Genomic DNA, 17059 nt, shown 5'->3' with positions numbered 1-17059 from the left:
GACCCTGTGTGCGCACTCCAGAGAAAAAAAGGGAGAGAGACCCTCCGGTGCTACAACCGTCTTAAACCAGTTCTCCATATAGGCCACAGCGTCACCCCCTTCATTTTTTTTTCCGGAAGGCCCACCACCCTCGCGTTATTCCTCCGATTGCGACTTTCAGCATCTTCTGCTCTTCTCTCCAGAGTTGCTAGGCGGCCAAGGATATCTGTCAGTTTATGATCCGCGGTCACCACCGCCGGTTTCAGCTCTTTAAGTAGTTGTTCATTTTCCTTCACTCTGTCTGAGAGCTTGGCATGGTCCGCCCTCAGGAGACCCAGCCCTGTTGCAACCTGCGCTATGTCCTGATGCAGGGAGTCTTTTGTCACGGTTATCGCCTCCAATATGGTGTCTAGTCGCAGGTTCAGCCTTTGTTCCTGTGTCGACGTGTCCGGGGGGGCATGGGTCCCGCCATCCTGGGTCAAGGTGGATGTTTCGTCCCGGCCTTGTTCCGCACTAGATTCACCGCTGGTAGCGGCCATCTTGGTCGTCTCAGGTGCTGCACCAGGATCGCCTCCACGAATTTTGCCAATACCCAGGTCCCTAGTCACGGAGATGCGGTCCTCCGATGCCTCCCAGCAGAGCCTAGTGATCGTCACCGCAAGGTTTCAGCTCCTGTAGCCAAAAGACCAGTCGTCTATTCTCTTCTGTTCCCCTGTACCTTCAATGCGCTTGTGATCCATAGGCCTCCCCACATAATGTATGGCCGTTTGCTGTGTGGGCCCACCATACCTCCACCTCAGGCCCAGAGAGCGTTCGGTCTATCAGCAGTGAACCAGCAATGCGACCCCAATAGATCCAGCGGGCGTCCTCCAAAGCCGTACAGTCCTGCCGCCCACGGGTGCAGCGCCGTAAAATGCTTATATCGCAGTTCTCAACCCCTCGCTGAATCGGTTCTGCCACCAGTCAGGGAACACTTCAATGTTATGCGACTCACTGCCAGATGCTGGCTCCCCGCAACTTCCGCTGGTGCCCAGGGCCCGGTCCAGCCCGGTCCTTAATCTCCTTAATAGCTGCAGCACTCCCTGGCGTTCAAGATCTAGGAGCGTTCACGTCCGGGTCCGCTCCTACCGCCACCTAAAATGGCTGCCCGCAGGTCCTCCACTTACTCTGTGTGCCAGCAGAAGTCTCTCGGCTCAGGGGTCCCCGTACACGGCCCGTCGCTGTTTCCAGCGCGTACCCTCCACGATCCCCCAGCAGCGTCGGGGAACGCCCCGTCCAATCACCCGGGGGAACCAACCGCTCGTCCCCGACAATGCAGACAGCCGGCCAGGGCTAGGTGCGCAGCTTGCTTATGGGCATGGCGCCATGGTAATTTGAGATCCCTATCTCCAGCGCCGCTCAGTCCCAGCACTACCACCCGTCCTCAAACTATGTAGTTTGGGTGCCGCGTTGGAGGTCCTCAGCCCCTCACAGCCCCAGGCGGCTCAAGCCGAATGCCCAGGTCCAGACCCTGCGCAGCTCCGCCACGGCCGCCCCTGCTAATGTCCCGCTCCGGGGGCCCCACTCCGCCTGAGCTCGCAGTCGGATCGTTACACAAGCCTGCTGTCGGTAAGAGGCACTCCTTAGTCAGCTTTTTCGTCCCTGATAGGCGTTCCCTTCCTGGGAGATCACCGCAAAGCCACAGCCGAGCCCCAGCAGCCGTGGGAGACAGAGCCGCCGTTCCGGAGCGGCTCGGATTTCACATGGCCGCCAAGCCGGGGAGTGGGGGGATGGGCGCCACCTCTGTCGGTCTCCAGGTCGGTAGGGAGCACTCCTCGCCGCTACCCCCTCTGCGTTGTCGCCCTCCACCGGGGCCACGCTCCGCTCACCTCCTACGGCCGCAGGTCACTCTTCACTCTGGTCGCGGTCTCCTTTGTCCCGCAGAACGGCCACCGCTGATTACGACCGCCGCCATCTTCCCCATTACAGGCTCGGCACCTCGGGGCCTCGGAATCCGGTCTCGGCGTCTTGATGGAGCACTCGCCGGCTCACCGCCTCATTCCTCCTGTCCCCCGATGTTCCGTGCGGGGTGTCCCGTCCGCAATCAGGGCTTCAGGCAGGTGTATCAGGATGTTTTGCGGGATCAGGCGCGGAGCTTCAGGCTCACGCCGCCATCCTGCTCGGCATCCAAGCCACGCCCCCGATTTGGAAAATAGTAATGCCACTGATTTGTCCCAACACGCTCTCATCCCCATTGGGTGGTTGGGGATCCCCACTGCAGAGTACCGAGTACTTTTTCTAAATTCACAAATGCCACATCTGCCTCCGGGAATCTTCAGGTGAGGCTTCATTCAGGACCCTTTAAAGTCTCCTTATATTAAGAGATCTATTTCATGCAGAAATGTACCCATTCTTGTCTGTATGTATTAGAACAGGCATAGTGATATAGCCGGTTTTGCTAGAATTCTACTTAGTAGTTTTAATCCAGGTTGAGCTTGGAGAGCTGCTTATAGGAGGCCATGTATTTCGTGTCCCTTCCGGGTTTGGGCTTGGGCATGGACACAGACACATTTATAGCCTCATTAGTTGTTACATGGAGTTCGCTAAGCTCCAATGCAGCCTTGTATAGTTTGGCATGCCGTAGGACCAGAAGTCTTTGTGTACACCTGTTAGACCTCGTTTCGTGGACGTCGGGTGAGATTGTAGTAAATAAGGTGTCAGGCAGGGTAGTTTTTTAAAATCCCTGCCATGCATAATAGCAGGGCTTCTGTCCCTTCTTACTCGCCATTCTCCGCACCCTTTCTCCTAACATTTCCCAAGCGCAGGTGTTATCTCCCTCTGCATGCCAGGGCGTGTTGTACTTTGTGAGTTGTTTGTGTTTTTTTTTATTCTTCGCACACTGATGTATTCTTTTTTTTTTTTTTATTCTTTTTATTAACCACGTATAAAATAATACACTTACATTAAATGCACTGAAACGCCGTTCTGCACAATAAATCTGGCCACATCCTCCTAGGTCATAAAGATCAACAGTAATAAAAGTATTTGGGTTCAAGGATCATCCAGCACCTCCGGATCCTCCAATATCACCGGAGGAGCACATATGTCACCCCTGTGCGCATTCCAGGGCCCCCAGATCTTCCCCCATTTCTTTGGTCTACCTCTTGCCACATACACTGCCCGCTCTCTGAACATGCACCAATCCAGATCATCCATCCATTTCCCAACCGTTGGTGGCTGAGCCGCCCCCCACAGCTGAGCTATATTACGCTTCGCAATACTACATGCCAATGTAGCCCACACCTTTCCATGAGACGTGAGATCAGTCGGGTCCAAAACATTCAGGATACAACGCCGAGCCTCCAACTCAAACCCCACTCCCCACACCTCCCTCACATTGGCATGAATAGCTGACCAATACCCCTGAACATACGCACATTCCCATAATACATGAAAAAACGTTCCCGGCTCGCCACACCCTCTCTTGCAATCTCCACTCACCGCCAAGCCCATGCGCACCACCCGGGATCCAGTCACGTAACAACAATTGAGAATCTTTAGTTGAACCAGCCGAAGCCTCATCTGAATGGCAACGACCCGCGGAGAGGCCACTGCCTCCCTCCAGTCCTCATCATCATGAAGCAAACCATCCGCTATCCACTGATCTCTCAGGGCCACCAAGGGATCCTCCGCATGGTTAACCAGCTTATAAATCAAAGAAATTGTTTTTGTCGGGAGGTGACCATCTAGCACCCGATCCTCCAACGGGGAGGCCTCCGGGGGCGTCACGCCGAGGGTAATGTTAGCTAACAGCGCATGCCTAACCTGAAGATATCGAAACCTCTCGCTCCTGTGCATTTGGTACCGTTCCTGCAGGGTTTCAAATGGGAGGATACCATCCTTCCCCCATAGATCTCCGACACAGGAGATCCCAATGAGGTCCCACCTGTCGAATCCCTTTGATTTCCATAGGCTGCCCAACCGTTCCGAGCTCCAGAGGGGAGTCGCCAATGTGATCTTCCCCTCCCACCCCAGGGAGCGGTTCGCTTCATGCCAGACCCCAACAGTCACCGCCGCTGGTCCCACCATCGGAAAGCGCCCCCGCCTAGCATACAGCGCCCTAGTAAGGTCCCCTCCAGGCGCCTGACCACGGTCCATAATATAGCCGGGGTCCAGTGGAGAGCCATATATTGCCTGGTTAACCGCAGCCAGTTGCTTCGCTCAGTAATACTTCCTAATGTTGGGTAAACCGATCCCGCCATCATACCAAGGCAGTGTCAGTTTCGCAAACGCAATACGGGGCCTCCCTTCCCAGAGGAGTTGCCTCTGGAGAGACGCGACATCTTTAAAATACGACGGCAGAACCGGGTCCATAGAGTTCTGGAGTGCATAGAGAAAACGAGGGAAAGCCATCTTAAACAAAACGGCTCGGCCAAGAAGGGAAAGGGGAAGTGCCCTCCAACGATCAACATCTCGCCGTAGCCGAACCAGCGGAGGCAGCAAATTGTTGGAATACCTACTCCGGGGGTCCAAGGATATAAAAATGCCTAAATATTTAAAGCCCACCACTTCCAATTTAACCGGGCAGCGCAGGGGGACCACCGGAGGGTCACCGCTCAACACGAACAAGACCGACTTCGCCTAGTTAATAGCAAAACCTGAATACCTACTGAACACCTCCATTACATCCAAAAAGGCCATGAGCGATGCTCGGGGAGAGGTCGGGTACAAAAGAATATCATCTGCATAAAGAGATATCTTATCCTCCCAATCTGGCGTCCAATGGAGTCCCCTGATTGACTTATTCCACCGAACCCAGGCCGCTAGCGGCTGGAGCGCCAATGCAAAGAGCAGCGGGGAAAGAGGGCATCCCTGTCTGGTGCCTCTCCCCACCGCGATGTCTGTCGACCTATGGTTATTAACGACTACTCGGGCCAGGGGGCCTGAATATAGGAGGCGGACCCAAGAGACAAACTCCGGGCCCACCCCCAACTTACCAAGAGCAGCAAAAAGATATGGCCACTCCACCCTGTCGAAGCCCATGGTGGCATCCAGAGAAAGCAGTACTGTCGGCTCGTGTATCTTCGAAGCTCCACCAATGACCCCATGCAATATACGCAGATTGAGAGCCGTGCTCCGGCGGGGCATAAAGCCCCATTGGTCTGGATGCACCAGTGTATTAATCACCTTGACCAGGCGGTTTGCTAACAGTTTCGCCAATATTTTAGGTTCGATATTCAACAAAGAGATCGGCCTATACGATGAGCACCCGGTCCTCGACTTACCTTCCTTGTGAAGGACTATAATATTAGCCACGCGCTGATCATATGGAAGCCGACCTCTCTCTCTACTTAACACAAACATACCTTTCAGAAAGGGAGTTAGCTCGTTCGCATTGACTTTATAAAGTTCAATCGGAAGCCCATTCGGGCCTTGCGCTTTACCGGAACGAACCCCCCTAATTGCCTGAGCCACCTCATCGTTAGTGAGGGGAGAATCGAGAAAACCCCTATCTTCATTCGACAGAGTAGGCATCGGGATGCCCCTAATCATATCTGCGTTCTCAGCCTCCGAATAATGACACTCAGCTGCGTAAACCTTCTCATAATAATCGGCAAAGGCATCCACAATTTCTTGCGGGTCCGTGACCCTTTCAGACCCAGGGGACTGCAGCACCGGGACTAACCGCGACGCCCAGTCCCCCTTCTCCAACCAAGCTATCAACTTCCCCGCCTTATCTCCATGCTCATATAGTCGGCTCTGGGTATCGAACAGCTGTGATCTAGCACTATCACGGGCCAAACTCCTGTATTCATCTTGAAGGAGTTTCAAACGGTGCAGACCCTCCGGCGTGGAAGCATGCGACACCTCCCGCTCAAGCGCAAGCAAATCCGATTCTACCCTGTCAACCTCAGCTCTCCCCTCCTTTTTTTTTTTTCCCCCGATATAAAGGAAAGTAACTCCCCCCTAAGGACAGTTTTATACGCCTCCCATAGGGAGCATGCAGAGGACACCGAGTCAACATTCTCCAGAAAATACCTGTGCGCTACCCGCACCATCTCCTTCTTAGCCCCCGGGTCTCGGAACCTCCAAGCCATTATCGGCGCAACCCGGGCCACATCACGCCTGCCAAATTCAAGCCTGAGCCAAAGAGATGAGTGACCCGAGACTCCTCTGGCCAAATGCCGCACCTCCCGGACCCACGCGGCCTGAGCCGCAGGAACTAGAACGTAATCTATTCTAGAAAAGGATTTATGCGCCGCCGATATGTGCGTATATTGCGTCTCATCGGGATGTTTGAGCCTCCAGCCATCCACCAGGCCAGTGGTGCCCACAAAATCAGCCAGCCACTTTTGGGAAGACAACAACTCGCGAGCCGGGCAACGATCACCCATTCCATCCATCACAGCATTGAAATCCCCACCGACTACCAACAATCCGACCGGTAGGGACAGAAAAATGTTCCCAAGATCGAGAAATGTGTCCGACTGAAGGGCCGGGGGGACATAGAGAGATAAAAAAAAGTTACGCTCCTCCCCTCCCACAATGCAGAGACACCGACATACCTCCCCCTATTGTCGATCCATGTAGCCTGTATGACGAGGGGGAAGGCCTTCTTAATCAAAATCCCAACCGCTCGAGACCCAGTCGTGAAACCAGCGTGAGCCACCAACTTATAGCCCCCTCTGTGGAGTGCCATGCATCGTTTACCCATAAGATGAGTTTCCTGCTGCATCACCACATCTGGGGAGTGCCTACGGATTAATTGGCCCACCATGCCCCTCTTGATCTTATCCCCTAAGCCATTCACATTCCTGCTCAGTGCAGAGATCCCTTCTACCCCTTTAACGGAGGACATTTAAGAAATAACAGCTAACATTGTATTGCCAAGGCGCCCAGTGCAAAAAAGGGAAACATACAAAAATACAATAACAAACCCTTACGTCACTTCCCCTACCCCCCACCTTGCACCCCTGCATAAAGCTTGCGCTCATCCCCAACTAGCAGTGTGCCTGTCGCCCCCAAATAACTATGAATCTAAAAATAGAACACAGAGGAGGGCCTACTGACCAACCCACCCACCCCCAGTCTACGAGCTCAGAACATAATGAGACATCATATTTCCTGCTCAAGATCACTAACACAAATTCCAGGCCCCGCATCCCGAAGAAACCGGCCCCCGCAGCTATCCACCGCCCCCTGTTAAGCCCACTCAACCACGTCATTGTTCCTCAGCTTCTGTTCGATCAGCCGCCTCCAGGTCCGGACGCTGAAATGTGTCCAGCCAGTCCGCCACCACCTCAGGATTGTCAAAGAACCAGGCCTTCCCATCGAGTTCCACATGAAGGCGGGGAGGAAACATCATTGCGTATCGGATGCCCCTGTCTCTCAACGTCTTTTTAATTGCGATGAACTTCTGCCGTTGCTTCTGGACCGCCTGAGTGATATCCGGAAAAAACAAGATCGTCGCGTTTTCAAATTTCAGGGGGTCCGCCGAACGGGCTGCCTGCAGGATAGCGTCCCGGTCACGGAAATTTAGCATTCAGGCGATTGTCGGCCGAGGAGGCGCCCCGACCCGGGGCCTGCCGCCCGGCACTTGGTGGGCTCTTTCCACGGTGAAGAACTTGCTAAGCCCTTCGGCTTAAGTTGATCAAGAATAAAGTTCTCCACGAAGAGGTCCGCAGCCTGTCCCTCCGCCTTCTTCGGAACGCCAAGGATGTGGACGTTATTGCGTCGAGCCCGACCTTCGTATTCGTCCAGCCGCCGATCCATAGTCTCCCACCTCCCGCTGGAGCTGGCTCGCGTCCTCAATAAGGCTGGTCGTCTTAAGCTCCAGCGACTTGACCTTCTCGTTAGCCTTCGATAGATCGGCCCTGATCAGTCCCATCTCTATCGACACCGTGTCGAGCTTGGCATCTAAAGTCTCCATCTGCTGCCCCAAGGACGTACGGACCCCAGTGATGGCCGCCATCAAGTCCGCCAAAGTAGGCTCCTCCGCTGCAGGATTGTCACCAGCACCGCCACTCGGACCCCTCTTAAGTTCAGCCGGTGAGCCCTTAGGCATGGTGTACCTGTCAAGCTTGTTAGACTGGACCTGCCGGCCGCCCCTGGTAGTCTTGTGGCCCTGTCGCTCGGGGGTTCGTCCTCGTAGCCATGACCGCAGCTTCAACAATCTGCGCAGCCGGATAAGACCACCGCAGCCGATGCAAAAATAAACCTCCTCAACGGTCAAGAACTCCGGGTCCGAGCAACCCACCAGCCGAGATCACTGCAAAGCGTGGCACAAATATAAACGGCCGTCCAGCCCAAACTGCACCAAGGCCAACCGCTACAAAGCAGGAGCCCCGATGGGCCCGGGCACCCCATCCGACAGGATCTTCAGGCAGGGCCCCACTCCTTTCACATGGGGGCCCCCGCCACCTCGGGGATCAAGGGTGCCAGGCCAGATGCCAACCAATGCCAGCGCTGGTCCCGCGCTATGAAGCGTTATATACAGGCCGGCAGCAGACGCCTCAAGACAGCACCACCACCAGCAGCCAAATTGCAAGGCCCCGAGAGGTCCGGGCCACCCAGCCTTCTACTTCTGCAGCGGGGCTCCACTCCCTTCACATGGGGGCCCACGCCACCTCCAGGAACAAATGGGGTGCCCAGCAGGGTAAACCAGACAGTCGGCGCTGGCCCCTCGCCAATCCGCAGCCCCACGTCCCTGCCAGACCCAACACCGGCAGATTAATAAGACCAGGGAAGCCCACGTCAGGCTTCAGAGCTTCACTCCAGTCTGCGAGAGTCAAGGGCTAGGCTCCGGTACTGAGCCGGTCTTAGGGGCGCCCAAGGGGGCAGATCTCTGCCCCCGCTGTTATTCGGGACCCCCCTCTGTCCAGTGGGGGTCCCGCGATACCATAATATACCCCCGGGGCTAAATACCGGCCGACCCCCCCGACCGCCGATCGGGCCGGCAAAAGGCCGTCCCGGCGGCCGATGTTGATCCACTCCGGTTGGGGGGCCAGTCCACTCGAGTCTCCGGCTTCTGTGATGTGCAGGCCGCAAAACTTCAATAAACACAGTTGATGGACAGAATGTAGAACAATGTCATACATTCACCCCAGTACAAGGATCTGGGCTTAAATCCTTCGTTTTTTTGCACTCCACACCACCCTGGGTTAGACACTGGCTATATGCAAATCAGCTCTGACCCTGTGCCTCATGGGAACAGTCCAGTCCGAACTACCAAGCCATGTCTTTCCCAGACCGGAATCAAGCATCCAAGGACCGGTTTCTGGCTATCAGCCTTCATCAGCCTGGATAGCTTGACTCCAGTGGTGTGGAGATGCTCCGTCCATCACCACCCCCTTTTGTACCGCTTTTGGCCGCCATTAGTGTGGCAGGGTATGCTCAGACGTGAGACCCTTGCTCACTTTGCCACTGGATTCAAGCAAGCCGGGCTGAAGACGGCTGTAATGCCAGAAACCGGCCCTCGGAAGCTTGTTTCCGGTCCAGGGAAGGCATGGCTTGGCAGTTCGAGCTGGACTGTTCCCATGAGGCACAGGGTCAGACTGATTTGCATATAGCCATGTCTGAACTGGGGTGGCAGAGTGGGCTAAAGAACGGTGATGGATTAAACCCAGATCTTTTGACTGGGTGTGAGTGTTTGATTGGTTCAGATGCTCCGTCCATCACCACCCCCTTTTGTACCGCAAAACTTCAGGCGGCACTGCGCGGTCCCGGGGGCTCGCAGGATGACCGGAAGGATCACTCCGGTAACCGCTAGGCTTCCTCCGCCTATTGCACTAGGCGGGGGACAGAATTGCAGGCAGGATATTGGGCCGGTGGAGCTGGGCAGCCGGAGCCGATCGTGAGGCGGCCATCTTGGTCGCCGGCTCGGATCCGCCTCCCACTGATGTAGTCTTAATCTTCTCACTGGCATCATCCAGAAGAGTAGGAAATGAACTAATATATATCAGTGGAGCACACTGTACACACTCAATTTTTTTTTTCGATCTGATACTGCTGGACAGATTATTAGGTGCCTTTTCTTACTTTAGTGACAAAGGCTGCCGTACCGTTTTTTGGAACCACAAACTGCACTGTTAAATTGGCAAGTGGCAGTCTTCTAGGTAGGATAACCTCACGTTTTCACACAAATTGCCCACTTTGTGGCTACTCATGGTTAAGAATCTATTGAAGGCCAGTCACCTGAATGTCATTTGACTTTGAAATTATTTGAGTATTTGGAAGTTGATGACCAATTTACAGAGAAATACGGAAATGGGGTCTTCAGTGTGATCGACTGTTTTCCAGGGTGCGTCCTTTCGATCTATCGTAATTAATGGTGCCCATCTTGCTACCCCTCACCTGTGATTATCCCCTTCTCCCCTGTCCCTACAGCCAACACTTCTATTACATGGACATTTATGCCTAATGATTGGCAGCCCCAAGTGTCTGAGCATCTGTCTGTTTTTTAGTTTTTGAAATTTGGCTACCCTAGTCTTGTATAGGATAGGTGGGGGTCTCACGGTTGCAAATGCTAGTTATTTGCTGTAGCTTTCCGTGGTCCCTTTCCACAAAGGTGAAGGTGGCAAACTCTGATATTGTATTGAATCTGAAGTGCACTCTGACTCGAGCGCCATAAACCCCAGGTCCAAATTCGCCTTCAGAGACCTACCAGCACACCTTCATTTCTCTCCATCCCCTGGCAGATGGCACTAAATGGTGCAGCACTGGTGCTTGCTGGGCTCCTGTAGGGGCACAGTGGCTTCCCATTTTCTCGCTTCTGGGTCCTCATTCTAGCTAGTGCTTCTGCTGCAATGAAATTAGTTATTGGTGTTAAGGTAAAACTCATACTTGTGAATCAGTTGCACTGAGTGCTTGTGGTGTGGGCTGATTAGCATGTACATGAGAAAACAACCAATGACTGAGGTGGGAGAAAGGATGAATGACTATTAGCATGTACATGAGAAAACAACCAATGACTGAGGTGGGAGAAAGGATGAATGACGGCTGGCATCCTGCCTCCGCATGGCTGGTATAATCTCTGCCAACATGGATACAGCTGCCTTTAGCCACACAAAAATGTAGTAGCCCTTTTCACTGTGCTTCCATTTCAGATCTTAATGATGCCACTTGAGCATATTTGTGTATGAATTGGTTCGTTCTTTTATTAATTATCCTTCTTTTGGATTGTTTAGGGGCTGCAGCCTAACCAACCCAAGTAACAATCTTGCCCACCAAGATGGCTTGTCTGATGAAGTGATGGAGCTCAGTCGTAAAGAAAAGATACTGGATGACTTAATCCAAAGCTGTACGCTGAACCTTAAGTTATTGACTGAAGATTCTGAGAACCAGAGATATCCTTTCCAGGCACACCTTAATTTTTTTCACCATTTGCCAGTAGGGTTTTTTGAAATACATGAAACTTAGCAGTGCACTCTTATGCTATATTTACTGCAACAAACTGCTGCTGTAAGAAGATTATCCAATTTAAACATAAGAACCTTCCCATGGAAAGATTAACAGCAGATGGTGTCTCGAAGGTTAGCTGTCTGGTTTGGGCAAACCAAGCCGTTTAAAGTCAATATTGCTTATAAAATTAGATGAAGACGTCTAGTTGTTTAAAACTTCACTTTTTACACATTTGAAAGAGTGCGGTGAAAAGGATAGAGGCTGTGAATTTTACAATGGTCTGCAGTGAGAAATTGTTCATCAGCAACGTTTTCTATTTCCAAATGAAAACTGGATGCAAAAATAATTACTTAAGTTCAGTGTTTCTTGTTTTTGCCCCATTATGATACACGCACATAAGACTTAAGGTACTGTTAAACTTTTATTTTTTCGGATTTTTTTTAAAACTCAATGTACACAGAACACAGGAGTTGCCAAATGTTTTGCAGAAAAATGTACAGCAGAAATGAAGAGCCTTTGATACCACCTGCTAACAAGCTTTTTTTTTTTTGGTTGAAAATGTTATTGGTATATATGCAAGATAAACAAACACCGATAACATGGTGTGAACATCCCCTGCCACAATAGATTTCCCTTTCCATCACCCTCCAGTGTTCCATGCCAACCACACAATCCTGGTGTTGGGGAGGTGGTTCCGAGCCCCATTTCCTAGCTGTCTCTTTGCCACTATTCATCCTAAGTTCACTGTGAGCTTGTGATAACGTGTGTGGTCAGTCTGTCCTCATTCCCAGCAGCGTAAGCCCAGGCTGGAGCCTCAATGGTATCCAGTTGCTTCTTCCAAGATACCCCACACCGCTTCCCAGAAGTTTTGAGTTTGGCAAGTCCCACAGCCTGTGGGAAAACGTGCATTCCTGACCGCATCCCCCAAGACAATTGGGATCTGCAGCTAGGCCCTGCCTATTAAGCAGTGTGCATGTATAGAAGACTCTGCAAGATTTTGAATTGGATCAAACGGAGGATTGCCTGAATGGCAACTTGTGCATAAGGATCAATACACCCCTGGAACCTGATGTGTATTGTGCATGGCTAATCAGTTTATATTTGCCCATTCCCAGGCTTCGATGTTGTGCATCCACCACATGGGTCTGTTGTAGGAATACAATATCAGGTTGGCTTCTAGAAATCGTTTTGTGAACGAGCCCGCTTTTAACCTTGTTACCCAACCCATTAACGTTCCACGTCACTAGCAACAACTGTTTGGGTTGAGCCAGTGTATGTGTCAATGTCTCAACCACCCCGCCCCCACCCCCTCCTGCGGCGCGGTCATAAAGTGCATTTTCATATTTCGTTCCACTCTCAATTTCGCAGGGAAGAAGAGCGCGTATTTCAGGTTCAGCTGACGAAGCACCCTTTTTACCGGAACATATGCCCCTCTCTGCTTTTGAACCAGAGTGGTATAATCTGGATATAGAATGACCATTTGGCTATCAAGTGGCAAGGTCCATGCTTTCTTACCGACTGAAGAATCAAATCTTTGTCTGGAAAGTTTATCAAGTGAACTATAACAGGACGCTGGTTTGCCCATGGTAGTGGGGGGGCTTGCCAGGATCCTGAGTGCTTGCTCCTCCGAGAAACATTTGGAAGGTGTGCCTCTTAAGACTGTGGTCGCCAACCATTCTTCCACATGGAGTTCCAAAGATGGACCATCCACTCCTTTTGGCAAGCCAGCCAAGCTCACGTTATGACAAGACCTACCCTATGCACAGCAGGTGTCTCTCCTTGTTCCTCAGCATAGTGCCCAGTACACTACAGTTGCGGCTATCGCGCCGCCACTGCATCCCTCCTCCGGCAGTGGAATTACCGGCGAGCAGCCGCCGACACCCCCACAGACCTCTACGCACGTTCTCATGTGAGACTGGTCACTGCCAGGGAATCCAGTTGGCTGGAGCGCTTATCCAGTAATGTAAGAGCGGCTGCATCAACTGCGCCAGGCGGCAGCTACTTGGACTATTGATAGCAGTCAACTCTGCAGGCCGATTCACCTGCCGCTGACCCCTCCCAAACACCCCCCAACACCACAAGCGGTCTTTCAGGTCCCCCCAGCCACAGCAGTCACTCCAGCAGGGCCAAGGGCACTCTGTAGCCCACAGTCCGGATTATTCCAGAGAGGCTCCAATCGGGCTGGGAGCCTGGACTACGCATCTGTCTCCATTGCAGGCTTGGCCATGCTCCCCCAACGGGTAACAAACTTAATACCGTTTCACTTTGCCCCACTGCTTCCCTGGTTAGAGTGAAACAATTAATTATGTAACTTTTTATATTAGGATAAAATTATGAATCCTCACTTATTTAAATATGAATTTGTGAAAATACATTCACAGCATGCAGCCTATTAGGGCATGAAAAGTTACTCAATATTTAAAATGTCCCATAGTCTTTGGTTCCGTACAGTCAACTGTATAACATGAGCCTCGGGCTTCTTCGACATTGCATTGATCACTACATTAGTGACAGTGCTTGTCCTTTTTGGTCAAGTACTTCCATATAGAACTTTGTATTCCCCCTGATGTCCCTTAATAGTTGGGAGGCCTGATTGTCTCCATTTATCTGCTATTTTTGCTTCAAATGTTTTTAGTTTTGCTGTACAGTCATTCAAATTTGATTTTTATAGCAAACTCAGCTTTTGGATATTGAATACATTTGCCATGTTTTCAAGCATTGCCTATGTCAAAGATTCACACGATTTGATTTAACACCAAAGGGGATCCTCTGTTTAAAACAGTAAACCTTGTTAATGTGACCATAGGCCCAGGAGCAATATCACACTAACTACAGCCAATGAGGTGAATGCATTTTCACCCAAATTTTTCCATTAAAAAACTAAAGCTTAGATCAAGAGTTAATCATATGTGAATCCTGAAAGATGGCAATGCTGGAGAACAGAGGTTTTGCAGCGTGAATCTTTCTGGATTCACTATGCTGTGCATATTCCGCAATCTGGTGGTTGGGTCCGGAATCGTAGTCTTTTTTTTTTCTCTCTTTTTTTTATTTATTTTTTTGTCGTAGCCCAGGTGGGCGTCGAAGTCCCACCATTTGGTGTACCTTCGGTGACGTCGGCGTGCTTCCGGCAGAAGCTACCACCCTTGGGCGCCATCTTCAGATTCTTTTTTCCGCCGTTGGGTCTGGATCGTCACGTGAAGCTCCAGAAGTTTTGGAGGAGGAAAGGAGAAAATACAGCAAATCTTCAACGGTGAAGACCTGAGAACATCGAGAGAAGAGGACCTTTAGAAAAGAGACGACGAAGAAAGGAGAGAACTTCGAAATCTTCGACGTCCTTGGAGGAATGCGCACACAGGGGGCCCCCTGAGCGCAGGGATGTACAAGACGCCCTTTAAATTCTGCAAGAACTGCCACCACAAGTTCGCACAGAAGGACCAGCATCCAGTCTGCAACCTCTGCCTGCCAATCGACCACGAGAGCAGAGACTGCAACGCCTGCTCCGTCTTCAAGCCGAAGATACTCCGAGTTCGAGAAAGACAGAGGACGGCTCACCACACGATGCAGGGCAAGGGCCAAGCCCCGACGCTTTATGAACTTGGCCTCTCCACCGACGACAAGGACAACATCGCCGAAGGCCCAGATGACTTCACGGTCGCTAAGACCGATAAGAAAACGCCTGATAAGGTAGGAGAGTCTACGACCCCGAAAACTCCCACAGGGCCTCGAAAACCTGAGGCAGACTCTCGAAAGTCTGAGCACAGAGCCTCGAAAGGAGCACCGGCGTCGAACAAATCGACGACCGAAGCAGCATCCTCCGAAAAAGAGCCCAGCGGATCCTCCGAGAAGGACTCCCGGAGGCCGAAGACCAGCGAAAAGCAAAGGTCATCGAAGCAAGACCCCGAAAAAGGGCCTTCGACTTCAACTTCGACGTCGAAAGAAAAAGAGCCGAAGAAAGCTTCAACGTCGACGACGCCGCCGAAAAGAGCGGCCAAAACGCTCGACGACGAACAGGCCGCAGAAATGCAGAGAAAGAGAAGAAGGCTCGAGGCCGAAATGGAGAACATCCTTCAGGAAAGAAGGACTTCGATGAAAAGATGAGAAGTTACAAGATCCCCTCGAAGCCGGCACCGACCGTCGCTGAGGTACAGGAGCTCAAGGAGTTCGATGTCGAAGAGCTGCCGAAAACTCCGGAACCTTCGGAGCACGAAGAGGAGGAAGACCTCAACTACACAGAAGGGGATTACGGGGAACAGCAGTCGAGCTACGGCTCAGGTTCCTCGACGGCCCAAGACCAGGAATGGCAGGACATCGAGGCCGAAAACCCAGAGGAGGCGATGGAAACATACCCCTCGAGGCCTTCGCCACCGGATGACATTGGGGCATACAATGAGGTGGTAAGAAAGGCTGCAGCAGCTTATGGAGTAAAGCTGGAAGAGGAGAAGCCAAAAGCAGACTTCCTGCTCGAGACATTGCTCCCCATACAGACAAGAAGCCAGTTCCTGCCCATGCTAAAGAGTATCACAGACCAGGGGAAGGAGGCCTTCAAGGACCCGGCTACATGCAGATCAGTAATGCCGAGGACAGAGAAGAAATACAAATTCTCTTCCCAAAACCCAGCTTACATCAAGGGATCCGTCACAGCAGATTCTATAATCGCTGCAACGGCCAGGAAAAGGGCAAACGTCCCAACAACGTCTGGACCCCCACCTGACAAAGAAAGCAGGAGGATGGATCTAACTGGCAGGAAAATCGAGAGGAACGCCGCAACGCACTGGCGGATGGCGAATTCCAACGCCCTCCTGAATAGGCATCAATACCAGCACTGGGATGAGATGGGACAGTTGCTCAAGCACCTCCCGGAACAATACCGTGAGAGGGCATCACACCTTGTGGAAGAGGGGAAGAGCATCGCCAATTTGTGCCTAAAGATAGCCGTGGATGGGGCAGAAACATCCAGCAGACTGATGGCTATAGGCATCACAGAGAGAAGGCAAGCCTGGCTCAGGATCTCAGGCTTCAAGGCTGAGGTTCAGAACAACATCCTGAACACACCCTTCAACGGTGAAACACTGTTCGGAGCCCCAGTTGATGATAAGCTCACCCATCTGAAGGACAACGAGACGGGAAGGTCCATGGGGGCCCTGCAGTTCAGGGGGATGAGAAGGGGCACTCCTACACGGAGGCCGAACGGCAGAGGTGGAAGTCAGCGAGGAGATTCTCACCAGAGTTTCCACCCGGGGCAACAGAGTGACAACCAAGGCCACCAGGGCCAGCAGAAGCAAAGCTGGAACTACCAAAGCAGGGGCCAGTCCTTTCGGTCAAGAGGAAATGGACGGGGCCAGAGAAGGAGAGGCGGTGAACAACCCCCCTCTAAGTGACTTCACACGGGAGAAGGTGCTCCACCACCCAAACCCTCCGGGGGAGGAGCACGAAAAACAAAGAGGAGAGGGCTACACGGACAAGACACAAAGGAACATGTAACGCCGGTAGGAGGAAGATTGAGAGTTTTTTCTCCAGGAGTGGAGAAAAATAACAGACAAGTGGAGACTCAATATTATGCAGTTCGGGTACTGCATAGAGTTGGAAAAGAGGCCACCAAACAGAAAACCAAAGAAAAGACAGCACTCTGGAAGAGAGCTGCAACTACTGCAAGAGGAAGCCCAAGAACTCCTCCTCAAAGCGGCCATCGAACGAGTTCCTT

The 17059-nt window shown here is 52.0% G+C and overlaps 1 protein-coding gene across 1 annotated transcript in view; it reads left to right on the top strand.

Moving 5' to 3' along the window:
- The window catches only part of E2F3 (E2F transcription factor 3), a 167805-nt gene that overhangs the window by 91421 nt on the left and 59325 nt on the right, over positions 1-17059 (top strand). Inside the window, exon 4 of the mRNA XM_078687933.1 lies at positions 11145-11303. Within this exon, the coding sequence (XP_078544059.1) occupies positions 11145-11303 (159 nt within the window). The remainder of the gene's footprint in view (positions 1-11144; positions 11304-17059) is intronic.

Source organism: Lissotriton helveticus, chromosome 4_1, assembly GCF_964261635.1.
Source record: "Lissotriton helveticus chromosome 4_1, aLisHel1.1, whole genome shotgun sequence".
In the NCBI taxonomy this organism is placed as follows: Eukaryota; Metazoa; Chordata; class Amphibia; order Caudata; family Salamandridae; genus Lissotriton; species Lissotriton helveticus.
This window is presented reverse-complemented; position numbering and strand designations above follow the sequence as displayed.